The sequence below is a fragment of the Acipenser ruthenus genome, chromosome 7 (assembly GCF_902713425.1).
Source record: "Acipenser ruthenus chromosome 7, fAciRut3.2 maternal haplotype, whole genome shotgun sequence".
NCBI classification, from domain to species: Eukaryota; Metazoa; Chordata; class Actinopteri; order Acipenseriformes; family Acipenseridae; genus Acipenser; species Acipenser ruthenus.
In genome coordinates, this window is record NC_081195.1 from 3,165,192 (window position 1) to 3,192,742 (window position 27,551).

General features: G+C 42.7%; 1 protein-coding gene across 1 annotated transcript in view; it reads right to left on the reverse strand.

Annotated features, from left to right (window-relative positions):
* Positions 1-27,551, reverse strand: part of LOC117415179 (collagen alpha-1(XVII) chain) — a 34,891-nt gene that overhangs the window by 2,863 nt on the left and 4,477 nt on the right. Inside the window, 57 exon segments of the mRNA XM_034025192.3 lie at positions 18-89; positions 1,440-1,511; positions 1,674-1,829; positions 1,908-2,117; positions 2,411-2,572; positions 2,686-2,826; positions 3,001-3,147; positions 3,947-4,036; positions 4,592-4,711; positions 5,256-5,339; positions 5,649-5,768; positions 6,144-6,272; positions 6,621-6,674; positions 6,902-6,988; positions 7,276-7,347; positions 7,451-7,477; positions 7,771-7,830; positions 8,028-8,090; positions 8,507-8,548; positions 8,911-8,982; positions 9,365-9,457; positions 9,599-9,634; positions 9,985-10,074; positions 10,575-10,610; positions 10,831-10,866; positions 11,188-11,214; positions 11,542-11,613; positions 11,702-11,737; positions 12,365-12,427; positions 12,965-13,000; positions 13,239-13,274; positions 14,914-14,967; positions 15,173-15,208; positions 15,320-15,382; positions 16,744-16,848; positions 17,050-17,112; positions 17,791-17,817; positions 18,278-18,304; positions 18,786-18,830; positions 19,207-19,458; positions 19,949-20,093; positions 20,095-20,099; positions 20,417-20,461; positions 20,736-20,825; positions 21,303-21,464; positions 21,630-21,707; positions 22,273-22,350; positions 22,848-22,919; positions 23,124-23,297; positions 23,483-23,626; positions 24,392-24,439; positions 24,592-24,639; positions 24,954-25,001; positions 25,685-25,825; positions 26,188-26,292; positions 26,440-26,490; positions 27,042-27,115. Coding sequence (XP_033881083.3) covers positions 18-89; positions 1,440-1,511; positions 1,674-1,829; positions 1,908-2,117; positions 2,411-2,572; positions 2,686-2,826; positions 3,001-3,147; positions 3,947-4,036; positions 4,592-4,711; positions 5,256-5,339; positions 5,649-5,768; positions 6,144-6,272; positions 6,621-6,674; positions 6,902-6,988; positions 7,276-7,347; positions 7,451-7,477; positions 7,771-7,830; positions 8,028-8,090; positions 8,507-8,548; positions 8,911-8,982; positions 9,365-9,457; positions 9,599-9,634; positions 9,985-10,074; positions 10,575-10,610; positions 10,831-10,866; positions 11,188-11,214; positions 11,542-11,613; positions 11,702-11,737; positions 12,365-12,427; positions 12,965-13,000; positions 13,239-13,274; positions 14,914-14,967; positions 15,173-15,208; positions 15,320-15,382; positions 16,744-16,848; positions 17,050-17,112; positions 17,791-17,817; positions 18,278-18,304; positions 18,786-18,830; positions 19,207-19,458; positions 19,949-20,093; positions 20,095-20,099; positions 20,417-20,461; positions 20,736-20,825; positions 21,303-21,464; positions 21,630-21,707; positions 22,273-22,350; positions 22,848-22,919; positions 23,124-23,297; positions 23,483-23,626; positions 24,392-24,439; positions 24,592-24,639; positions 24,954-25,001; positions 25,685-25,825; positions 26,188-26,292; positions 26,440-26,490; positions 27,042-27,084 — 4,690 coding nt within the window. The 5' untranslated portion in view covers positions 27,085-27,115.

The window sequence follows — 27,551 nt, forward strand, 5'->3', positions numbered from 1 at the left end:
CTGGAAACGTAGCCTACCTTTTTCACCCTTCTCTCCCTGGATTCCTGGTAATCCTGGCAGTCCTGTCTGCCCTCGGAGTCCTATTTCACCTGTAACAGAACCAAGAACAGTGAACATAAGAGGAGCATGCTCTCTCTTAAAACTGATTTCATTACACAGTGTACTGATTAAACTGTGCACCAAACGTCCATAACTTTAAATTATGCATTTTACTTATCTGTTATATACTATCTAGGTTTCTGGTGTCTTTGTGCAGAATGTAGTTAAACTAAGGGGGTTAGCCACTCTGTTCCTCTGACTGCTGGAGACTTGAACTACTGTTACAATGCATTGATTATAGAATCAGCAGTGTAAGCCAACTTGGATTTAGCAGGTACAATACGATGGAATAAAATAAACTTCTTATTTAATTTTTTTTATTTTTTTTATTTAGTCGTCGCCAATGGTTTTTACCCCGGTTTTCTCCCCAATTTAGAATGTCCAATTATTGTTTTTATTCCGGTTCACCGCTGCAACCCCCCGGCGACTCGGGAAACGGAGGCTGAAACACGCGTCCACCGAAACGTGTTCCTGCCAATCCGTCATTTTTCGCACTGCGGATCCACAGTGAAGCCACCAGACCCATAGTGTCGGAGGACGACACAGATCTGAATGGCTCCACTGCAGTCCCGCAGGCGCCCTATCAGCCACAGGGGTCCACTGGTGCGCGGTGAACAGTGGATTGCCCTGCCGACCTAAGCCCTCCCTACCCGGGCAGCGCTCGGCCAATTGTGCGCTGCCCCCTTGGAATCCCCGGTCACGGTCGGTAATGACATAGCCTGGATTCAAACCTGCGATCTCCAGGCTATAGGGTGCATCCTGCACTCCATGCGGAGCGCCTTTACTGGATGCGCCACTCAGGATCCCCATTATTCTTATTTTTAACAATTGAGAGGGGGGGGGTATTGAAGTTATTGTGAAAATTTTTGATTAGTGGCTAAAGTCCCTTTCACACTGGCACTTCTACCCGGGTCACAATGCCGCGTAGTGTGAAACCACATACCTGGGTCGTACCACGTACACGCTTTGACCTGGGTGGAGCAAGATAAAATGCATGACAGCCGTTCGTAAGCCGATGAAATAACAAACAGCCACGCCTGTGTGAAGGTTTCACTTCCGCAAGGAACGTTTCTGTTTATTCTGTTTAGCCATATTTGTGTTGCTTGAGACACACCATGAGCCACATGGCAGCTTGGATGGAAGCGTGTAACAAGCTGTTTCCGTGACATTGATACACGCTTTGTGTACTTGCATCTGTCACCCAGGTCAACCCTGCTTTATCAAAAGCAGTGTGAAATCTCGTAGCCGACCCGCATGGTAGTTTCCAACCCAGGTAGAGCACGCCAGTGTGAAAGGGGCTTATGTTTCATTCTTAGCACATAGATGATAAGAGAACACACCTCTGTCCCCTTTGTGTCCTGGGAATCCTCTATCTCCCTTTGGACCCACAGGTCCTGGAATTGTACCGTAAGCTGTAAAAAGAAACAAAAAGTTTGTAAGACATGTACTTTTACATCATTGTTTTAAAAGGCCATCAGCATGTACAAATGTGCATAAGCTTTATGTTCTGCATAACTGGAGTGTTATGCAAGTGTTATTGTAAGTGTATCAAGCCAGCAAACAGTTTTCCTTACTTCTGAAGAATTCCATGAGGTCAGCAGTGACGTTCCCGTATGCGCCGATGACACGGCTGTACCCTGGAGGTCCGGGAGGTCCCGGTGGTCCTGGGTGTCCGGGGCGTCCCACTTGTTCTGATACGCTGTAAGAGACATCTTGCAGCAGACCCTGGGCTGTGAAAGCAGGGACATATATGTGATTTAGGTCCGCACTAACTACAGTTAATGAAGCTCACTGGGTGTAACACTTACCCCTTATGTAGTCCGATACTTTCGCTGCCACGGCAGTGTAATCCAGCGTTCCACTCAGCCCACCCTCGACTCTGCTGTACCCAGAGTCGCCACGCTCTCCTTTAAATCCATGAGGTCCCCGTGGGCCCGGGGGGCCTGGGGGGCCTGGGGCTCCTGGGCGTCCCACTCGCTCAGACACGCTGTAAGAGACATCCTGCAGCAGACCCTGGGCTGTGAAAGCAGGGACAAAACTACAGACATCAGAGACGCCTCACAATGCACCTGACAATGCAGCTATTACATTGAACTCAATAGCTTCCAGACCATTTATAATCCTTTTCAAAGCAACGATGTCCTGCCAGTATTGTACTTGTGAATATAATTTAAAATCAATACTGGATATACACAATTAAATATCATTTGTATTAAAGAAAAACAATGAATAAAGCTATGGTAGGGTCATTGTCTGTGATTGAGGCCTGTGCTAACTACAGTTAATGAAGCTCACTGGGTGTAACACTTACTCTTTATGTAGTCCGATACTTTAAGTGCCACGGCAGAGTAATCCAGCGTTCCGCTCAGTCCACCCTCTACTCTGCTGTACCCAGAGTCGCCACGCTCTCCTTTAAATCCACGAGGTCCCGGGGGGCCCGGCGGCCCTGATATGAACTGCCGCATATTGTCACCTGCAATGCATTGGAATATGTGTACAACAGTCAGGGAGAGCCCAAAGGATTCTTAGATACGTCACTGCATAAAAAGTGTCAAACAGGAGTAAATAAAGAGATTGTGCCCTCACTGGTGAGGTACTGGATGAGCTCGGTGCGGAAGAGGTCCTTCTGTGTGTTCTCAGCGTAGGAGACCAGTCCTCCAGACACCCCTGGAGGCCCCTGGGGACCAGGCGGGCCTGCTGGGCCAGGAGGGCCACTGAAACCTGCATCTGTGCGACACAAACACAAAGGTTTAGCTTCAACCCTTTCCTAAAAGGATACAGGATGATCTGAAGTACTATTACTGTTTGATTCACATATACCGTCTAGTTATCATTCATCACATTATTCTTACCTATTTTGTTACAATAAGGCAGAATTAAACACCAATAAACCGGCCTTACTCTGCAGGTAGCTTCTGATGTCTTCCAGCCTGTAGCCTGTTCCACTAACAGTGGCAATTCCAGGGGGGCCCATTGGCCCAGGAGAGCCCGGTCTTCCTGGGGTTCCGGGGGGCCCTGGTCGCCCAACAACTTCTCGAAACTCAGAGTCTTAGAAGGAAAGAAAATGTGGGTGTAAATACCATGTGTCCATCTACCCTATACTTACGCTGTGCACGACTATCAGAGAATACTTATTTCAAGTCTGAGTCCCTTTATCCAGGGCCAGACAGGTTTAAATTTGGCCTGGGACTTGTAGTGACATACATTTGATTCTAAAACACCAGGCTTGAAACTACCTCTGTTGCTTGGTCTGTTCAGTATTCTTCAGGCAGATGTGGTTCAACCAGCAAATACAAGAATTCACAAAGTGCTGAAGGGACTCTTTAAGTAGTGGTTAAGCTACTATTAAGAATTGCCAGTGCTGTATTATTATTGTTATTGTTATGGGGCAACGTAAGGATGGAAAGCAACCCATAAATAGACTTGTCGTTTCAGCCTCTTCTCTTGCAGCCATTCTGTCAACTGCTCTTCAAATAAGGGTCACCAAAAACAACCGCTAGGTTGCAAATCATGACCCGCCAATGTCATGTTTTTACACTCTGAATAGTAGAGCAAGCAGGATGCTGAGCGACCAGAGAAAGCTGAGAAAGTGCTTTGTGCAGTATGCTTTGATAGGGATGTCAGGGATTCAGGATTCAACAAGAAGGATGTGAAGTTACGACGGGTGATGAGATGCACAAAGCAATCTGAGTGCAGGGTTGTGGGGAAGGAGAGATCAGAGTATTGAAAAGGAACTGTGCTACTGCCTTTGTATTGGAGATGTGCAAAAAAATTTTAACCAACAAATATGTATATATGTATATCTGTAATTCACTATGTAACCACCAGAAGGTCCTTTGATTCTTACTTTGCAGCAGTGCTGATATGTCCCCATAGGTAGACCCCGGGGGTCCTGGAGGGCCGGGGGGCCCTGGCAAACCAATTTGCAGACCCCTAGCTGGAAAACAGAGCCATTCCAACTGTTACTTGATCATTGCAAAAAAACAAAAAGCCATCCTTCTGAAAATTAATCATTTAGGGCCATAATGGTTAGTAATACGCAATGGCAATTTTCTGATTAACCGACAATTGCTGATGACTCTCAACAAATATTACTCCTTTATTTTTAGTAATATGCAACACAATCAATTATGATTCCCTTGCAAATTCTAAAAAAGTTCATAAAGATTTAGGAAATTGCCAAAACAACACCAACTTTTATGAGTACAGTCCTAAATGTTTAAAGGGTTTTAAAATGCACAGCCATATGCATTTAAAACCAATTCAGAAAAAAATGGAATTCACTTTGGCTCCTTATCGTAAATACTATCAAGTATTCTGTTGATTACTATTGTATTGTGGTACCCTATTGAATCCTAGAACCATTCATCCTAAATACCAGCCTCTCCACTACTTACACCACTGGCAGACCTGAACCACCTGTGAGGAGGTACCAGCCCTCAGTGATGAGAAGCGCTGGCCAGAAGGTATGAAACCAGTGTCCCGTACTCACTGTTCATGATGTTGATGACACGAGTGGCCAACTCCTGCTGGTTGACAGAACCAAGCCCACTCGATCCTGAAGGTCCTGGCGGGCCTGGAGGCCCCACAAGATACTGCCTCACTTCCTGTCCTGAACAATTCAAGGTAAATAGAAATATATCTAAATGGTTCAAACACACGCCTTAGTCTTATTGTAGTGCGTATGTTTGTATTTGAAATGGAGCGCCCCGCGCGGTGTGAGATGGGGTGACATGGTCACCGGAGAGCTGATGCTGAACATGGACCAGACACAGTTCAGCAGCAGCTTTGAGGACTCGCCTAAAGAGGGTCAACAGAGAAACACACAGACAAACAAGAACATGTGGACAGGGGACTCTCCCATACCGAAGAGAAAGATGTACTGTGTGTATATATTTAACATCAAACCTTTCAATTGCAGATTGACAAACATATATAATATAGTTTATTTGAAAACACAGAGTGTTCCAAAGTGTAGGAATAAGTCTTGCTTATAAAATTGGTGGAATTATTATTATTATTATTATTATTATTATTAGTTTAAGAATCTTTGTCAAGGCGGTTTTAAGAAAACTTGAACACCTTCCAGTTCGGTAAGGACAATAACAAACATACAACAAAATGTGCAGTGGACTGTGGTGTATCCAGCAACTCACTCTGCAACAGGGCTATAATAGCATCAACTGATGGTGTTCCAGGGGGGCCCGGAGGGCCAGGAAGACCAGAGCTAATGCCAGTACCTGCAAAAGAAGGAAGGTCATGGCATATGCACTGTAATAGGCAATTAACTTTTAAAATAGAGTAGACAAGCAGTGCTTATGCCTTTACAACATTTGGGTCTCTGGAATGCTAGAGATGTTTCTCCCAATTGTACCAATGTTTATACATGCAAATCCAGTGACTCGACCACTCAGGGCGGTGTCACACAGAAAATCAATACACAGTTCATCCAAGGTCCTTTGCTTAACTCTTATAATTACCCCCCCACCCCCATCAGCCACCATCAGGAAAGCCAGATGGATTCAGGTTGCCAGCCCCACGTCACTCACTTTGCAGGTAGCTGATGACACGGCTTGCCAGATCATCGACCGGCACACTGCTACCTCCAGGTGGCCCTGGTGGCCCAGGTGGTCCTTGGGGTCCAGTCATGTAGCTCCTGACAGAATCACCTGTGAAGCGCACAATATAATTCAATGCTGTAACAATCAGCTAACTGTAATACTTGGCAAAGAAATTCTGCATGATGAAATTAATATGTACTGTATTTGTGTCTGTAATTGCAGAAAAGGCTTATTGATTTTTAACTAATCTTTCCAACTGTGGATTACTGGGTGATTTCAAGGTTTGGTTTGCTATCTAAGAAAGAACTATAATCAAGAAATGAGGGTTGTTCTTGCCACATGTAAAAGAACAAGTCATATGGAAATCATGCTCTTAATCACCTGTGCCATTGGTGTGGTCATTATCCTCACTTGATCAGTTTAGATCAGTCATTTCTCTATAGATGTGCATACACTTTGACTTTGTTTTCACAAACCACTTACTCTGAAGATAATCAGCAATGTACTGGCGAACGTCAGGCAGTGAGTCTGGAGATCCAGATCCAGGAGTACCAGGGGCTCCGGGGGGCCCTGGAGGGCCAGGGGGGCCCTGATAGACACGCGAGTTACCACCTGGAGAGACAGGGAGAGAGACAGGGTGAGCGGGGAACCACATTCCTACCAGTGCTCTTAGATACATGCCTATCCTCCATTGATAAGAACATCATATTGTATATTGACTGAGAAACATTGAATCCAACTAGCAAGAGGAGACTTTGGGGGTTTGGGAATGTCTTACAAGATCCCTTAATAAACTACTAGACCAGAACGATATTGGCAGCTGGAATGACCAGATGATAGACACTAGAGGTGAGTAACAACAGGGGACTTTGCCTCAGCTTACTCAAAAGTATGTCACAGTAGCTACCCAGTGTTGTTAGCATTTCTTTGAGACATACAGGATATGGTGTGAGACAATACCTCTTGATACTGCTGCCCCTGGAATTCCGGGAGCACCTGGGACTCCAGCATCCCCTGGGAAAGTATAGAAAGAGTCATTTAAAAAAACGGGCATGGATTGGATTAGCGCAAGTAGTAGAACTTATTCCTCCCACTTCAAATTCTTCAGTTAACATAGGCAAATGGTTTTAAGAGCATTGGACTGCTTGGATCTCTGCCTCCTATATCCTGATGAAGATTATTCCTCACATGAATCTACTGAGAGTGCAAATGAACTACATGAGAGCTCAACAGCCTTTTACCTCTGTCTCCCTTAGCACCTTCTCGACCATCTTGGCCTGGTGGGCCTTGTGGACCTGGTAGCCCTGGTAATCCAGGTGGACCTGGTTCTGAAATGAGACAACATTTACAGCATTAGCAATGGGATGATGAATCCTGATTCATGACTGGTGCTCACTGCAAACTGGTAATCATGCTGAGAGCAGTTCCTTTCTGCATTATTCAAGTGACAGAGCTCAAGTACAGTACAAACTCGCATACACGTATATGAATCTCCCAGATAAAAACCTGCCTGGTAGAGCCTCAGTCCAGTTATAAAATTGACCCCCAGGTGTCTGTGCGCCTTATGTGTTGCGATATGGCTTCTCTGGAGCCCAAGAGTGAATCTTTCACTCACCTCCTCTTCCAGAATCACCAGTACCACCATTACCACCGGGACTTCCGGGCAGACCTGGCTGGCCTGGCTCACCTTGGAGACAAATGCAGAAACAATGAGCATCACCATCCAGACTCCAGCCCAGACAAAATGCTGTAACTGTGCAAACAGTACAGTGACCAGAGAGCAAGCCTACCTGGGTATCCTCTTGGTCCTTGTTCACCTATACAAGAAAGGAAAGTATAAATGTATACGCTATATTATACAAAGTTGTTTTAATGTTATCTTAGTGAGGAAGCCCTCGAAAGGTGGCAGTGTTTAGCAGTTCATGCAATAGGTGTTGGGCACAGTGCTCTATATGGTCTATGGTGGGAGTCCTAGAACCTTGCAACCCATTATTTGATGCCTCCAGTGCACTGTGCTTCACTGAAGGGGTGATTTAATAACCATCCAATGCATACCGTATGCAAATATTGCAATGCATTTCAGTGGTCAGCAGTGTGCTCTGCTGCTTACCCTCTGACCCTTTGGGCCCGGGAAATCCAGGAGGCCCAGGAGGTCCTGCAAAGAATGTTCCTGTAATTTAAAAAAAAAAAAAAAAACAATGTGTCCATAGAAATACAGAGACCTACTTCCAAACAGCACTGAACAACAACACCAGAAAATGATCCAAAACATTCTGATATCCTGCACATGGCTTCTCTGTCTGACTGGTGTTCCTCAAAACCATCTTAGAACATAATGGTGTTGAGGTGAAATGGAAAGTAACCCACCTGAATTGGGCACAAAGCTCCCTGGCTCTCCTTTGGCACCCGGCATTCCTGGTTGGCCAATACCTTAAGGAACAGGACATTTGAAACATAAGAAACAGGACATTTGGCCAAAGCTGAGATCTGTAAGGGAGGGGAATCCAGTGTAGACTTACAGTCCTTTTATATATGACATCTTGTAGACCGGATGGGCGTTTAGTTTTAGTAACAGTACAAGCTCTTGGGTGTTGGTACTTCTCAAAATGCAGATTACTGGATGGAAAAGGCCTTAAATACATGTTTTAGTTCATGCTCTTAAAATTGTTTAAAAGCTAGTTTGGATTACATATTTTGAGTTTGCAAAATCCAGCTTTAGAAGAATTTGATAATGGGCTACACTGTGTGTAGTATAATATGTATTGTACCACACTGAATAAATATCTCTATTTAATTGAAGACTCACTTTATTAGGGCATGTCTGCATTTCTGGCAAATACATTTACCTGGATCTCCTCTGGGGCCGGGAGGACCTTGAATTGCATGGCCTATAATAGAAAACAACATATTACAATAGTGGCATTCAAAGTCTACAGCATAAAGGACAGATTTGTACAATCAGACAACATTACGGTATCTTCAGTATCACTGACTAAGTGATATTTCTTTTTAGTGCTGTTCTCTACAGAGCAGATTGGACACACATTATAGACAGCAGTAATGCCCCATTCGGTCCCACCAGTGTTCCTCAGTCCTTCCCTGGAAAGCCGACTCTTTGGGTGTGAGATGACAGCTCAGCATCCATGCCCATCCATGGCTGTCCAATCCTAGGCCTCTCTGTAACTCAGTGCTACGTGTGGTGGTGACCCCCCCAACCCCACCCCCCTGATAGACAGGTCAATGCGGTTACCTGGAGGTCCTGGTGGGCCGGGTGGGCCGGGCGGGCCTGGGGTTCCTTGAGCACTGAAACTTCCAGACTCCTCTGAGGGAAGAACAAGGGGAACCTTTCTTTAATTTCTATTTTTTTGTCCATAGCATACAGCAACACCTAGTGGCTGCCTATTGTAATATTACTTATGCCTTTTCTATTGTAATAATCTTATTGTTAAATGCTTGGGTTCTTACCACTTTCCAAAGAGTTTTTTTTTTCTATAAGTGCTTCCCAGTCCCTCAGTTCTCATCTCTAGGTCCCACTGCCTCCCAGTTTCTCAGCTCTAACCACTAGGACTCGCGCTCTCTGCCTCCAGCTCCATTCAGCTCTAACCTCAAGGTCTTGTTTCTAACTATTGCTGGCTGCCTTGCAGCCTTCAGCAGTAATGCCAACGTGTAGGCCTAGGATATAGAAAGCAAAAATATGCACTCACGTTGAAACTTAGTAGAGCTGACTGATCTGGAGGTCTCCACGGAGGTACCTGGTTCGCCTGGCAGACCCCTTTCTCCTCGGGATCCCTTTGAGCCTAGGAAGAGAACAATCATAATCATTTACTTATACACCCTTTCATATTCATCTCCACCAGCAGCCAATGGGGGGTTTCTAACTTCAAAGACACGTGTGCTAGCTACTGAGCTGCCAATGAACAGAAGGGTTTTCAACCAACCTGGATGTCCTGGATTTCCAGCGGGACCAATAGGACCTGGGGGTAGAAACACACCGGGGTTACAACCTCAGCATGCTAGTTCTGATGGGAAACTGTAATGAACCGGCATCCCAGCCCATTGAAATGAATGGAAAGGCAAGGGCTGGACGTGAACCACAAGCCATACAGTCTTACTGTTCGACTAAACAGTACGGGTGGTATGCTGGCTTCAGTATTTTTAACTCATCAGCCGCTAGGACTAGGGGTTTTAGTCACAGGAAAATAGGAGTTTTTAGACACTAGTGAACGACATCCTGCCAGTCCTTCCTGCCAATGTTTTCCGCTAGATCCTCACCCAGGGGGTGCAGCTCTAACCTTGATGTGTGGAGCTGGCTCAGTTCTCATACCTGGGAGTCCGGAAGGTCCAATGGGGCCAGATGGGCCAGGAGGTCCTGCTGGTCCTGGTGGGCCTGGCACAACCACAGCCTTGGATCCTTCTGAAACCCGAAACACAAGATCTCATCACACTCCTGCCAGCACCATCGACGTTGCCTGTGATTTCCAACAGAGCGTGTGGAACGGCTTTCAAGCTTTTAGGCCAGCTTGTACTGTATTCTTGTTTGTGGGACCTCCAGTATCTGCCAGCTTTCTCTGTTTGGTGTTTTGTGCAGCAGCATGGGGCAGTCAATGAAGGACTCTTTGTTATGGGTGCCCATTGCTCTACCTCGAAAAGAGCATTCTTAATAACAACGAGCAACTCCATATCATTTGTTTCTAATAAAAAGTTTCATGTCAAACACACTTGATAATAGAAACTGTAAAGAAGCCCATGAACCAGCTAGTGTGAGATGTGGTATCTACATAACATTGCTTTGACTAGGTCTGTGTTTTTTAATTTCTAATACCTCAGATATTCTTTTGTTATTGGTTGTAGAGACAATGCACCTGCTCCTTCACTGGATCTCCAATATGTTCTCTGTCAATCAACGTATCTCACCTGCATTGATGATCTTGCCTGGCTCTCCTGCTTCACCTGGGAAACAGCATCAGTTTAGTGTGGTGGAACTCTATTAGATTGAGTTGAGTTTCTTTTCAATGAACATTACCTTTATAAACAGGTGTAGAGCAGTTATCAGAATAATAGATAAGGTAATCATAGTACTTAAGGTAAATCAACAACAATGAAAAACTACTACTACTACTACTACTAATAATAATAATAATAATAATAATAATAATAATAATAATAATACCTTTGGATCCAGGTACACCTGGATTACCTGGAAGACCTGTAAAAATGTATATACACTAATCAGCATTCCCGTTGACTTAATCCATTTATAAAAAAAAATACATTCATTTATTACCAATGGTATATTTATGCATTCACTGTAATATCTTCGTCACTGGTCTCTGTATAGCTAGCACATTTGGCTTCCAAAACAACTTTCAAACAGTTTAATTAATGCTAGGCGTTTCTTTGACTCTCGGTAGTTAGTGCCCTGTGTTTATTGATCTAGTTGTTACCTAATGTAGTTTTAGGATTTTAGTGACGCAAGACTAGTGCGTATTGACCCCAGCTAAATAATCCATCAAAGTAAAATGTGTACCTGGTGGTCCCTGTGATCCACTAAGCCCTGGGAAGGAAAGGAAACAGAAATAATGCATTAATTTGATATATTTAGTTACAAACTACAATGACTAGATAGTGCTCTCTATAATCTCTTCTCTAGTTTTACAATGCTTGTCTATGCTTTCATTTTCACTTCACTTGGCCATGTTTTTACTATAGCACAGGGTATACCTTTTTCATGGGGTAACACGTTTATAACCTGAACCCCCTGAAAAGGTTTTGGAATACTTTTTGTCATGACATGAACATATGAGAAACAATCTACTAATAAACTGAGTCCAAATGTATCTGTGGGATGTGGGGTGGTGCCACACAATTCTAATGAAGGTACCTGGAAGGCCAGCATCTCCTGGGGGACCGGATGGTCCTCTGACCCCTGGCAATCCGATTGGTCCTTGGTCACCTGACAAATCAAACATTTCAATTGTATTATTTTTAAAAGGGTGCACAGGTATCAGGTCAAGCTTATTTTAAACAAAACAGCAGCATACCTCTGGGGCCTTTGTGTCCGTCTGCACCAGGTGGACCTGTTAGAGCAACACAAGAAAAAAAATCAACGAAATGATTACATTACCCGAAGCAAAACTGATGGCTCAAGAACCAGAGGTGTCACTGCCTCCTTGCTAATTGATAGCTCATACAGAATAAGCCAGGGGTCTCCAACCCCCGCCCTGGAGAGCTACAGGGTCTTCGGGTTTTCATTTCAACTGAGCTCTCAGAGTTACTTAATTGAAACAATTATTGGCTTAGTTAGTGAAGATGAACATGTGTTTCAGATCTTCAGCCATTGATGACATAAAGACACCTAGAAAACCTGCTGGATAGGGGCTCTCCAGGGCTAGGGTTGGAGACCCCTAGTATCATGGTATATTTGCATGGTACATAACTTCTCATGAGGCAGCCCAGGGGTGCATTATTTACACAATATTGGCATAGCACTTTACACCAGAAGCCATTTACTATATTTACAGAGAAATATATTATGAATAATCTTAGCACGAATAAACTGCATTAATAATGAGTGAAGCTGTCCCAATAAACATCAGCGACAGACTTTCAAACCGAATTTTGTTTTTTCCTAATAAACTGGACTGCATTTGAAAAATTTGCAGGAGATGTAGGTTCAAGCTGCTCTGCTCCTGTGTTCCACTGACCCGCAGACCCTTTAGCTCCAGCCTCTCCATGGGGTCCTGGCAATCCGCGCGAGCCTGTGTCACCTGGAGAAGGGAAGGTACCACAGCTTAGTGCTTAAGACAGTGCAGCAACTGACAAGCAAGGGCAGGTGAGGTAAAAGACATGTATGCCATTCACTCAGGGTTTACTAATCCACTTCACTCATAGGGTTACACTGGAATTTGTAAAGCTGCTTTTAGAAAGTACCAAACACTATGGTAGAGATAACTGATGCGGTTGGCCATTGAATGACTGCACACAGTTATCATAGTTTTTGTTATCTGTCACTGCAATAAGGATAGTATCATTTAATTGTAATGTAAAGTCCTTTTGACTCAAATTCAAGTATGCATGCCTATTCAGACAGGTTAATAGCAGTTCTCCATCTCTGTGTTCCATACAGAGTGTGCATTATTTCTCATCTAGATCAAACTGTGCCCCATGTGTTATGTTTTATGATGTGTTTGCTAGGTTAAGGATAACCATGATGTAACTATGGCACATAATGTCGTACCCAAGCTTCACAGTATCCAACAGTTTCATCATCGTCTCTGTTAGAAAGCAATAAGAAGGTTACACACCTGAAGATCCACGAGGTCCTTTCTCCCCCTGATCACCTATGTAAAGCAAACATGAATACTGTAATTAAATAAAGAATGGTACTACAAGAAATGTCACCCACATCACCCTCAGGTAGATGCACGGTTTAAGTAACTCAGCCTGACAGGATGTGACAGGGTGAAGGCTGGGGGTCAGAGTCCTTGACTGCAGCGCATCACACAACACCGCCCGTTACAGGAGCATACCAGAGTTTCCAATAATCATACAAATTATCAGCAATAAAGATCGTCCTACCCTTTGGTCCTGCTGGTCCAATTGATCCTTTGTCACCTATAGAAAAAAGAGAAGGGAAAGATATTCTTCAATGCGTACTATGAGGTGACTATGAGACCTACATTAACCTAACAGATAGCGCTAAGATATTATTCAACGCATACTATGAGGTGACTATGAGACCTACATTAACCTAACAGATAGCGCTAAGATATTATTCAACGCATACTATGAGGTGACTATGAGACCTACATTAACCTAACAGATAGCGCTAAGATATTCTTCAATGCATACTATGAGGTGACTATGAGACCTAAGCCCTCCACTCAGGAATACAGTATGACACATGTTTCTGATTTCAATATCTTTAAAGCATCCTTAAATAACAAAAGAAATAGCAGATAGCTATGTTAGCAAGGCAGAAAAATAATGTGATATATGAGAGGGTGCTATTGTGCTTTGGGCTTGTGAGATTGTAGCAGCTCTAGTTTTACTATTGTGATGTATAACAAGTGTGTAAAATGATTTGAGCAGCACCACTCCTCCCCTCCTTTGTGTTTGTGCCCTTGCCCTGGAGAGTTCACTGTAATGATATAACCATCTCTGAGTGACTCCTGCACGGTTCATTACGGAGATCTCATTCTCCATTCAAAACCTATTAACAATTACAATTGCTGGCTTCCCAACAGATGTGCTCTAACTACTTAATCAAACATCAATCTACAAAAAATAAAAAGCAAACCACTTAGTATAGAGTTCCAGTCATCGGCACTTGCTTTACATAATTGATTGCATACTATTGTTACCTCCAGGATAAATATTTCAACAGAATATTTTCTTATGAGTGCGGACCTTCGTCACATTGCTTTGAATTGATATTCATTTTTGGGTCGACGGACCGATGAGTTAAAAGAGAAATTTGGAAATTGAGCGCGGTGGTATCTGTTGTATAAATATTTCAACAGAAAAGACCCTTTGTGAGATAAAACGTTACATTGACAGGTGCACACGTTGACAGACATGTCAGCAGCATGTTTCAATGAACGTCAAACAATGAAGCACATTTCTAAAAGATGGAATAAAGAAAAGCTGCATATATTTTAAAGGAGAGCAAACATTAAACTTGGATAACTCCTCTTTGGTACAGTTCCTACGTTACTGTTTACCTTTGTTTCTGATGGAACTGTTACTTGTGAATAGTGTAACCAGCACTCTGAATATTACATCTGCACAATAGTTTTGTTTAAGAGAATTGAAGAATTGGAGGAGAAGTGAAATCAGACTTGGCTCGTTGTTACAGTCCTGGTACCTGAACCCCTCCTTTGCTGTAAAAGTAGGACCCCACAATACACTCTTACCCGCTAGCACTAATCTTGGACTACCTAATGTTACCTTAGGTAAGGCAGCCCAACATTAGTGCTAATTGGGGTCTGTGCAACCACCCCAGCCGAGGCTGTTATGGGGAAACCATTTCTAGTTAAAATGACCTTCGTATTAGGAGCGCTATCTATCTAAGAGTCTTATATCTGCTCTGCAGAGTTGTGTGTAATTTGATAGCCATTACATATCGGTCACTTGTCTGCGTTACTGCGTTACTGGGTCAGTTTTCACGAGCAGATATCACTGCAGCTACAGTGGGGTTTCCCTGCTGACCTTTGGTTTAAACATTATTCTGATGCCATTGCCACTGCCTTACCTTTCGGACCGGGCTGTCCTGCGTCTCCTCGGAAGCCTTGCAGACCAGGAGAGCCTAATGACAAAAGAGAGAGCACCTCAGACAAGTCTCTCCTCTACCCACAGCAACACCCCTCTCCAATCCACCATCCCCTCCAGAAGCACATTCCAAACATCGATATCCAATGAGTAACACTGTCATCCCTGTGTCACATAGATAGGGTTATTGTGTATTTGGTATTCTATCAAACCTCATAATGGTAACTGGTAGCAATCAATACCTCCAATGCCTGAAGGTCCTGGACTGCCCATTGAACCTTAAAGGAGAAAACATATATATTGATATAAATTAACCATTATTTATCTTTTTTTTAACAATGCTGTGCAAAGCAAAGTATTGTTGTCAGTGATCACATTGAAACCCTTACCTTTGTGTCCCATTGGCCCAGGGATGCCTGGTACCCCTGGAAGTCCTGCATCACCTGGGCTGCCTGTAAAAGGAGAGGATCCACTGATCAGCTGAGCAGACTTTTGAAAGACTGGACTAGTGCTGTGTAAGCTCTAGAATTCACGCAGTTCTCTTTCTTAGTTTTGTGCAATTAGATCAATAAAGACAAATATTACCCAATATAAGAAAAGTGATTTAAAAAACAAAACAAAAAAAAAATAGTTTAAATATTAAATCAAAATTGCATTCCAGCCCAGATGTTTAATTGGCTAGATAGGAAGGCTGTGGGTTTGCTGAGTAGATGGAATTCACTAAACCCAGCCTGTACACTGCTGTCTGCCCACACAGTCCAAGAGAGTCCAAAGTTTTAAATATCCCACAGTGATGGAGCACTAGAAATATTTCACAGGCATAGCATCTGGACATATTTTTTCCTGAACACACAATAAAACGAGTAAAAATTGTTTAGATACAAAATGCACTAATCCAATATGGTTCCTTTTCTTTTTACAATCACAGAAGACTCACAAAGACTGCTAAAAGCATATGTTATGAATGCAAACATGATACATACAGTCCACGTGCCCATATTAACACAGGTCACTTTTACTGACACCACTGACAAAAATATTCCAGGGAGTTGGAAAGGATGCCGATGCCAGAGTGATCGTGAGTTTCCAGTGTGTCACAGTCCTGCCTCCCAGGGTGATCGTGAGTTTCCAGTGTGTCACAGTCCTGCCTCCCAGGGTGATCGTGAGTTTCCAGTGTGTCACAGTCCTGCCTCCCAGGGTGACTGTGAGTTTTCACAGTGTCACAGTCCTGTCTCCCAGGGTGATCGTGAGTTTTCACAGTGTCACAGTCCTGTCTCCCAGGGTGATCGTGAGTTTTCACATTGTCACAGTCCTGTCTCCCAGGGTGATCGTGAGTTTTCACAGTGTCACAGTCCTGCCTCCCAGGGTGACTGTGAGTTTTCACAGTGTCACAGTCCTGTCTCCCAGGGTGACTGTGAGTTTTCACAGTGTCACAGTCCTGCCTCCCAGGGTGACTGTGAGTTTTCACAGTGTCACAGTCCTGTCTCCCAGGGTGACTGTGAGTTTCCAGTGTGTCACAGTCCTGCCTCCCAGGGTGACTGTGAGTTTTCACATTGTCACAGTCCTGCCTCCCAGGGTGACTGTGAGTTTTCACATTGTCACAGTCCTGTCTCCCAGGGTGACTGTGAGTTTTCACATTGTCACAGTCCTGTCTCCCAGGGTGATCGTGAGTTTTCAGTGTGTCACAGTCCTGCCTCCCAGGGTGATTGTGAGTTTTCACAGTGTCACAGTCCCACCTCCAGCCCACTCTGAACCTGCTGCATTATGGAAGGAAAGCCAGCACAGATCTCCTGGGGAGGTGTGGGGTGCGTACCTTTGTCTCCCTTCTCTCCAAAACCAGGGGGTCCGGGTTCGCCCCGCGGTCCAGGCAAGCCTTCTCGCCCTCTCGGTCCCCCCTGCCCTTCAGATCCTGGATCACCTGCACACAGGACAGCACCACGCATATTTAGACATTCACCAGACCTATCAGATGTATTACTTCGGGTAGTTAACAGATAATGTACCATTAAATAACACAGGGGGACAAAAATCATAATATTTGAACGAAGCACACAACATTGTCTCTAACTTTACAAGCTTAGAATAGAATCAAGCAGAAACACATGGGCTTATCGCTCACCTGCACTGCCCTTCTGTCCTTTGGGTCCTTCTGCTCCAGGGTGTCCAATCACTCCTGGAGAACCTGGAGGAGAGAGCCAGGGTGAAGGCTTTAATCTCTGGAACACTATGGTCACCACCTCACTTTGTAACAGCAAAAACTATAATACCCAGAATTCTGAGCAAAAGCGCAAAGACAGATGTTTAAAATGCACCAAAACGTACAACAAAATACTGTACTGTGCCTGCTGGTTGTGAAAGGTTTCTGGAACTCCTTTTACAAAAATGGTATAATATGAATAATATAATCTGTTATATGCATTATTATTATTATTATTATTATTATTATTATTATTATTATTATTATTATTATTATTATTATTATTATTATTATTATTAATAATGCTGTTTGATAATTCGGTATTTATTTCTTGCCTCATTTTGGATTAATGCTTGAATGTACAGTACATATTTTGTTTGCATTCTAAAGGTGTCCAATGTTGTTACAGAATATTCAGATCACGTGTAACCCTGTAGCCTTTATATATCTTTCAGTTTAACTTGAACCCCAGGGCTGCAATACATTTACAAATACCACTTAAGTTATACCGAAGGCACACGACACACATAACACTTGATGATCATTTAGAAAAAGTGATGGAGAAGTGAATGGAGACCACGCTGCTTGAACAGCAGGCGAGCGAGCATTATTTAGGCAGCTTGGATATGGAATCCAATTCATCTTTCTAATGAGTACACATACCAGGCATTCCTGGGAAACCTGCATCTCCTGTGAAAGTAAAAAGACAGTTTGGATTACAAACTAGCATTTCAAGAATCTAACCAGAATAATACTAGCATATAGACAGGACAGGTATGGTACGGCTGGTTTCACAGACTGTGTGTTCTACAAATCTCTCTCACAGTCTTTGTATCCCACTGTTTAATATGCTTTGACTCCCTGCACAGTTATGTTATAATTTGATACATATTGCATTGATATTCATTTTGCGTTGGCTTGTCATCCTTAAAAAAAACTTACTTAAAGTGTATTTACATTTAAATCTCATTTATAACCACCACAATACCAAATAGGGTTACTATTGTTTTAATAAGGGTGGTACAACCATTTCATTCATTGTTTAATTGAAACAGACACCTACAATATCAGCCTGTTGAAATACCTGGATCCATGCACTATTAGCTACTGTAGCAATTGAAGTAATGACAAGAACTAAAAACATACACACCTTTCACACCTGGAGAACCAGCATCCCCTGAAATAAAACAGCACAACAAATTAGACTTGAAAGATAACAGCAATACTTGAAAGACCGGTTTAATACATGATTTCCATTTTTTAAGGATTGATAAATTAAAACAAATTTTCAGATTAAAAAACCTTTTAACCTAAAAAAAAAACATTTCTTAAAACAATCCCTGGTGTCCAGGTTGACCCTAATGCCCACTCTCACTGTGAGGAGCTCAAAGTAGGCTGGCTCAACGCCATTGATGTTGATGTTTCTGCACTTCACACATTTGTATGTGCTGCAGTAGTTGGTCTTCATTCTCCTATTGATAGGCTTCTCAGTACTGTGAAACGGTGACACCTGCTGGGAGAGTCTTGAACTGCAGCTCAGCATCAGCAGAGAGATTTGTGCCGTTTTCTTCCCACATGGTCCTAAAATCCCTTCTTTTCTGAAGTGTATGACACACACGGTTCCATTTTTCAACCAAATGAATTCGATATTATCTTACCTTTAGGCCCTGGTGCTCCCCTTTCACCCTGAACCGCAAGTGAAGCTGTAATAAAGGACAATCCATCATCAATCAGTAACAGACCTCACAGGACCATAAACTGATAGAAATAATATTACATATCCAAAAAAGATTCCAGACATGAAACACATATCAAGGATGGAAATACACGCCTATGAACATCATGTAACAGACACTGAGCACAGTTCCATGTGGTAGCTTGATGTTTTAATGTGGTCTCTTTGAATCAGAGCACTCCACAGAGCACACGCCACCCAGTGGATGAACGCTGTAATAGCGGATACGTTTGATCAAGGAACAAGCCAGGGCAGTGTCTGTTTGAAAGTGTGGGTGAGCTCAGTTTTGGAAAGCCCTGAACGGGATATAGTTTAAAGGCACTGGAAGATGTGGAAGATTTTACCTCGTACTGTATCAGACTGTAGCTCTGCTCTCAGCAGCTGCTGCACTGTGCGTTGTAGCTGGATATCTGAGTCTGTAGACTCTAAGCCTAGGTTCACCCCCGTGCCCAGGCTGCTCCTCGCAGCCCCTTTCGCTCCAATTCGCTCAGAGTAGGCTAGGTCTGCGCCATCGATGGTGACAGAGGTGAGCCGGCTGGTCCGACCAGAGCCCTCCAGAACCGCCACGCGTTCCTTCAGTTTATTTACTTCACTCGCTGAAACAACACAGTCCTGTGAGAGGCGCACACTGCGGTAAAGAGCCATGAGGTGAGCACTTCAGAACTCAATTATCACTCTGCTGCCGTCTCTGCAAACACATCACTTTGTACTTCTTCATTCACCAGCAGATTAACCATTTTGTTATTTTAATCATGAGTCTTAAACATGTATTACAATACTACTCAAACATATATCAACAAATAAAGACAATCAGCCAAACATACTGTACCAAGACCCTCGCACATCTGTATGTGCTACCACCCTTGTATCATTTTGCAAGACAGTCCTCTGCTAGCATAGAACGATAATTAATTCTCCTCATACAATGACATTAAACATGTGTGCCATTTATAATATGTATACAGCGCTAAATACAAAGGTACCCACACATTCACACACACACACGCATGCACACGCGCGCGCGCGCACACACTCACACACACACATTAGAGATACTCTCAATCAGCCCACCCTGGCTCTGCTTACCCAGGGCAATGAGTCCGAACAGTAACCCCAGGAGGAGCAGTAGCCCCAGTAACAATCCCAGCAGCCACTTCCACCAGCTGCAGCACGAGTCGCCACAGCAACCCCCCCCACCGCCACCCCCCCCCTCCGTAATCATCGTCCTTGCGAATCTCTGAGGAGAGAGAAGGCACAGGAGTTACACTCAAATCACATTCTACACACACAACAGTTTATGCACTTCTGTGGGATTTAGGACCCATGCCATGTGTTTAGGCTGCTATCCTATGGTACTGACAGGAGGGAGCTGTGGGATATAAGAGTGATATGGAGCCATGGTGGAACCCTGCCAAATCTGTGTCTTTCCATCCTACTGCAATCTTACATTTGTAATGTGAAAACTTACAGTGGAGAAATCTGCTAACAGACTGCACAACCCAGTCCTTTTTTTTTTTTTTTTTTTACAGCCTTCAGAATAATTATAATTCTTACCTGCATAAGTCGCCTTGTCTTTTGTTGCTATTCTGGAAGACCCAACTAAAAAAGTAATTTAAAAAGTCATCAGTATTCACAAGTTCCCTTGAATCACTAGTTATGATAAAGCTCTACAAAACAATTGCAGTTTCTGTCTACAAAAGCATGCAGGACAGCAATGCTGGTTAAACTGTGTGTAAAGCATGCAGGACAGCAATGCTGGTTAAACTGTGTGTAAAGCATGCAGGACAGCAATGCTGGTTAAACTGTATGTAAAAGCATGCTGGTGTCAATGCTAAAGAGCAGTCACCCTCCTGTGTTTAAAGAGCATTCTTACAGTGTGGATTTGTTTCAGCTTTCAGCCCAGTATCCGCAGAGCTGGACAGCAGCATCTTCTCTCTCTTCAGAGTGTCGTCAGAAAAGGAGCCTTTTAAAACACAGACACGCATTATTTCAGCAAATAGTAACAATCATACTTGTGCTACTATTTAAATCAAAATGTACTGAAAAAGAATGTGAAATGTGATGATGCTGTCACTCTAACCTCAAGTACTGTTCATGAATACAAATTAATGAGCGAAACACATCGGACAAAAATATTTAGATACCCAAAAGCCAGACTGACCCGTGGGATTGAGAATGAATCAGTCAGAATATATATATATATATATATATATATATATATATATATATATATATATATATATATATATATATATATATATATATATAAACTTTTATTTAACATCATGTAATCAAAGAAACTACAAAATGATATTGCAAGACTCTACCGGAAGCCATAATAGTAGTACAGTACTGTATTTCATGTTAAATTTCAAAATGTGAATTTCTTTTTTTTGGTCAGTTTTTCATTAAGTATACGGAAAATTTAGAATGCGCTCACTGCTGATTCCGTTGCTGGCGGTGGTGGAAAAGAGCTTGCCACTGTCCTTAGCCATGATGAGCAGCTCTGTCTCCTTCTTGCTCGGCATGTTCTCCTTCTCCACCAGCAGGAACTTGTAATCTTTCCGGAATACATCGTCGATCTGATCTCTGCTTTGTGAGACTGGAGAAAACACAGCGGATAAGTAATCCTATTCCCGCTCCTCTTTTTATTCTTAACCAATGGAATGTCTCAAGGTCGTGTGGCTCGCGTGCTCAGTACCACCTGATCTGGTAGATCAGCCTCTCCATTCTCATCCAGTCGAGTCACTCAATCAATCTGACTCACCTGTAGTGGTGGAAACTCCTGTGCTAGCCACAGCAGGTCCTTGAGAGGCTGCAGACACATTCTTCTGCACTCCATACACTGTTGGACAAGGAAAGCAGGTTAACGTATGTTTGTATTCATGTTGGGTTTAGTCAAATGTCACAACAGGCTCCCAATGTCACACAGCAAACACCTGCTAAAAAACCTGATAAACTTAATTAATTGATTTTATTCAAGCTCTCTACCCCAAAAACCACCAGGTCAGTAATGAGAAGAAGAAGAAGAAGAAGAAGAAGAAGAAGAAGAAGAAGAAGAAGAAGAAGAAGAAGAAGAATCAATTCTTAGATATTATTATTATTATTATTATTATTATTATTATTATTATTATTATTATTATTATTATTATTAGCATGTGCATAAAATTGAATATTTTGACTTTTTAAATGTTAGTTTTCACCTCTCTAATCAGGTGGAGAATTGTATTGTTTGTCTTCAAATTGAACAAATGCCTCTTAGTGGCAGATTGCTGGATCTGCAGTTTCTATTTGGAGGGCTCTGTGTTCTGCACATGACTATTCTGTTCTCAGTATGGAGGTTGTGTGCAATGAGAAACTGGAAATGAAGTTGCTAACACCAGAGAAGGAGGGTGTCCCTTGTCACTGACCTGTGGGGCTGTGGGCACCATTGGAGTTGCCCAGGACAGGGGTGGTGCTGTGTGTCAGGTTATTCTGAACACCATACACTGCACAGAGAGGGATATATAGGAAGAATGTTTTAGGGAGAACATTATGAAGCTATGTTATTTACACTGTAAAATTGAAGAATTATCCAAGGTTCAGTTACTGTGTTTTATTTTTTCTTTCTTACAAAAACAGTAATGACTGTTCTTTGGTGATGGTCTTTAAAACATTTTGCTGAAAGTTTGATCTTATTTTGACACTTAATTCCGTTCTTTCTTCATCTGGAAATGCAGTACATTTGTTAATACATTACTTAAGAGAAGGAGGAGAGTATTAAACAAACCCTAAGCAGAAATCCTCTTGTGAACAATGGTACTGTATACAGCCCATTAACGTCCTAAAAGCTCTCTGGCGCACTCTGCTGGTAATTGAAAGTTACTTTCCACTGAAGCGTACCCTAACCCTTCCCTAGCTGCAGTACCCGATCAGTTAAAAGTTGATTTCCATTGAAGCCAGTGGGAGCTGCAGTAATGTGACAATGAAGTAGCATGTAACCCACCTGTGGAGCTTGTGGTAAGACTGCTGCTCATTGGAGCCGGGCTCAAAGCCAGGTTATTCTGGACTCCTTGCACTGCAAGAGATCAGAGACTCAGAGAGAAGGTTTGGGTGGGAATTAATACTAGGTCTATTAGATCCTAAAATGCAAAAGTGCACTGGTATCCATTTCTATGACAGCAGAGTGACCGTACGGCTCTTTAGTAATCACTACGAGATGGAGAGAGGGATGCAGGGTACAGCAATAGCCGTGCTGTAGTTCTGTGTGCACACCACTTACCTGACATGGAAGAAAGTGCGTTTGCACTCATGAGGGAGGAGCTGGGAGACAGGTTGTTGGTGTTGGTTTGGTAGCCATACCCACTGCCCATTGAAGACCCTGCTGGGAGAGTGGAGCTCCACACGTAGGAAGGCAGAGCAGAGTTCAGGATAGCTGTGTCATACTGTCCTGAAACTGTGAGTGACAATTCAATTGTGAAGAGGGATAGAGGTGTTACTGGAGATTGCATTTACCCACACTGGCACACATACAGTACATAGCCTCTTTGAGAAATCCCATATCTTCAAATAAATGAGTTGGGCTTTACAAAAAAAAAACCTGCCCTTGGGTCATCATCATTAGCAGGATTCATTCCTCACCCGATTGAGAACTGTCTGTCACAGTCCTTGTTTCCACAGTGGCTTTCTTCGGGATGGGGAGGGTGTTGGATGGAGAGCGCGAGGGGCTCACGCTGGCAGAGCGACTCCCCTTCAGCAGCCTCTTGACATCGTCCAGCTCTGTCCCTGAGTGAAGAGATCAACACAGACACTGACACATCAGGGAGGGGATCCTGCAGCCAGGATTCAGGGCTGATAACTGTTCAATGAGGAGTGTGCCTGGATGCAGCTGGGACACTGTGGTGCCCTAAATATCTGCTCACAGCAGAAGTGAGTATCATGCAACTACTACACCGAAAATATAAAATAATTATTCCAATGTATTGGCAAATCTACGCTTTACATATATAGATGGAGATCACCAATGTAGAGCCTGTTACTAAAAAGTCATACAAGATACTAAGGTATATGTATATCCTAATTTCTACTCTAATGCATGACTAGCACCCTTTTTAAATTATCAAGTGCTAATGTTATATTAAAAATGAGCGAGAAACAGCTTAGCAGACTGATGTGATATTGAGACACTGTATACACACAGATTTCTCCACTGTTGTGATATTGAGACACTGTATACACACAGATTTCTCCACTGTTGTGATATTGAGACACTGTATACACACAGATTTCTCCACTGTTGTGATATTGAGACACTGTATACACACAGATTTCTCCACTGTTGTGATATTGAGACACTGTATACACACAGATTTCTCCACTGTTGTGATATTGAGACACTGTATACACACAGATTTCTCCACTGTTGTGATATTGAGACACTGTATACACACAGATTTCTCCACTGTTGTGATATTGAGACACTGTATACACACAGATTTCTCCACTGTTGTGATATTGAGACACTGTATACACACAGATTTATCTACTTACACCTGGTGGATGGTGAGGCACTCTGCAATCTTGCTCTTATTTCACTTTCTGCAAAAAAAAAAAAAAAAAAAAAGGATTCTGATGTGTTTATGCCTATAGCAAAGTAATGCACACAAAATAAACCATATTTGGATCAGGGATTCACCATTTTGAACTTTAAAATAAATCCATCAATAAATAACAGTGTTTAGCATCAGTACCTCTGCTCTGACTTCTCCCTCTTGTGGCTGAGGTTCCTGACACTGAACCTGTAAGTAATCGAGATTATTAAATGATACTCAATACACTGAAAGACAGGGTGTGGGTGAAGCACTGATAAAGGATGTGGTCTCTGCTTGGAAAGGATGATTTGTCCTTTTACTTTAGTGCTCGATTCAGACCCTCAAACTCTGGAACCAGTCTGGTTACAGTCAGCAGCTTCCCATGAGAGTCAATGAGAGCGACGCTTAAATGAAACAGCCACTTGATGGCGATGCTGCGCCAGAAACTAAAATGCCAAACACCATTTCACAACCTGACTAATACACAAATATACAGTAGAAATGTCATTGGAAAGCCTTACCGAATTCTTTCCTTGTGTACTCCGGTGAAGAGTTCCCACTTGAACTCTCTAAAGCAGAAGAGCAGACTGTTAAATTAAATACAATGTGGTCTATTCAAACAGACCTGCTTGATGAACTTCAAGAGAAAAAGTTCTTATTGTACAAGTTTGCCTCTTAATGAATCTGCCACACAAGAACAATGCTGCCCATTAGAACTACACTTTTTTATTGGGTTGAATAGCCCTAATCCCTAAGTAACCCAGACAGTAGAGACTTGACAGGCAGACACATTATAAGGTAAGTCAGTTGGCATCTTGTTGAGATTTTCAGCTAAACAGAACAAGTGTAATGTTAGGATTTGATTTAGTTTCATTTTAAGCCTGCTGAAGACCAGGGAAGAAGACCAGCTCCCCACTAGAGGGCGGTGGGCTGAGCTTCCATTGCCTCACGCATACAAAATATACACAGTGCTTTAAAGAGTGACAGTACACTCCTACTGTAATGTAGCAGCACAGACTCCAGTGTATTAGGGTGGGGGAACGCACTCTTCATCCACACAGGATCTCAAGACACTTTACAACACTCTTTGGATATTCATTGAACACCTGTGAGGTGCATTAGCCAATATTTTACTGTCAGAGTTTTTTGACTTTACAGAGTGGAAATTCATCCACCAGGACTCCTGACTACTTTAGCCTGCCTCCCGGTCCACAATCCAGAAGCTGTGCAGCAGGGCAGCTGAGTGCTGTACCTTCATATCCTCCGTGGCGGCTGACGATGACCTTCCTCTCCAGGGTGGAGCCGGGGGAGTAGGCGAGCGATGAGTTGGAGCCCTGGCCTCGGTGTGACCCAGATGAGCTGAAGATCCCCTTTGAGCTGCCGCCCCCACCAGCTGAGATAAGAGAAGAGAAACTGAGGTATACCAAACAATGAATTTGCTTTAATATACCAAACCAAGAATTTGCTTTAATTATGCCATGTACTGTAATGCAAGTTTCCCCACAGAGTGAATATATCATAGAGTATATGATGGAGTGGTTAAAGCATACAGTATAAAGTATATCTCACTTTGTCAGCTGATATCAAAAGTCAGCAACGCTTACTATAAGCAAATAGATGGAAGTCAAAATCATACATGTAGTTTATAACATGTTTAGAAATACCACACTATTGTAGATGTGTTACATGTTTTCTTGCCTAGTTTTTTTACTTGCATAGGTACAGTGTTTTCTTATACAATGTGATATCCCTTACATGATGAGAAATAGCTAGTGTTGCCATGTGAGGTGACTTTTCTTTCCATGGAAGAAGCGCTCCTCTGCCCGCTGCCAGCGCCACTGCTGCCCCCACTATTGCCCCCTAGTGGATGTAAAAATCACAACAAATCAAAATCAGGTGATTCCCACATGGACAATGCAACGTTGACAACGTGAAAACGTTTGATATTTTAGTTCCCTGTGCGAATACATAGACATGTAATAATGTAATAATTGTAGAATAACTTACTGGGAGGTAAGGTTGTCAGCCTGCTAGTTGTGGTCACAGTTTCTATTACACCTGTAAAGAAGGAAGTTTGGTTTAATTGTAAATATGTTGATCAACAAAAAATATCTTCTTTTGTAATGGTAGGGTTACCATATGACTCCATGTACAATAGGACAGCTTGGGGCAGTTCAGGCTTTTCAACTCACATTGCAATGCATTCTGGTACCTTTCACAGCATGACTACACTTACCAGAATCCATTGGGGTATGAGTTGAAAAACCTGATCTCTAGTCCTAGAGTACATGGAGTCTTTGGAGTAATAGGATGTTATCAAATATTAGTTATTTCAGTTTGAACACATTGCATTTGAAAATAATAATAATAATTTCCCCCAAAGAACCTTAAATTACCAAAATGCAGTCTGAGAGGTTGAAGAGGAGAAGGGAGTAGTGGGACGTGGACATGGATTTGGTATCTGTTCTCTCTTCAGCACATTTCAGATGCAGAGGGGACAAGCTTTGTCTTCAAAATTAATTGCCATCAGTTTCTTTATGTGTAGAAAATGGAAAATCACAAAAAAATAATAATAATAATGTTGAGAAATGAAAACAGGAGGTGCTTACCGTTGCCGGATGTCCCAAAACTCCTAGAGGAATTTGTACTCATTTTTGTTGTTAAGCTGTCCATTCCATGTTCACTGTTTAACAAAAAAAAAGGACACACCTTCATGGTTTTGATTTGAACTGTAATGTTATCATGATTAGTTTTCAGTGACAGACAGATCAATAATAAATCCATAACCCTTTGCTATCCCTGAGGGATGCTGGGCATCCTCACATCAATTATACAATACCAGCTATAAACTGGGGCTCTGTCAGTTCAGATTGCTGGGTGGCAAAACTCGCACTGATGGAAGATGTTAGCTAATGAGTGTTCAGTGCATAGGAACGAGAGGCAGGACTGCAGAACAGAAAGCATGTCTTTGGAAATGAGGTCTGTGGATGAATTATACTATCAGGGAACTATTAGAGGTAGCTGAATTAAATTCCTATCTTTTTACAAAATGTTGGTCAAAAGCAATGGAGTGTATAAATACCTAAGATTACTCATTAGATCAATGACTTAGTCTTACA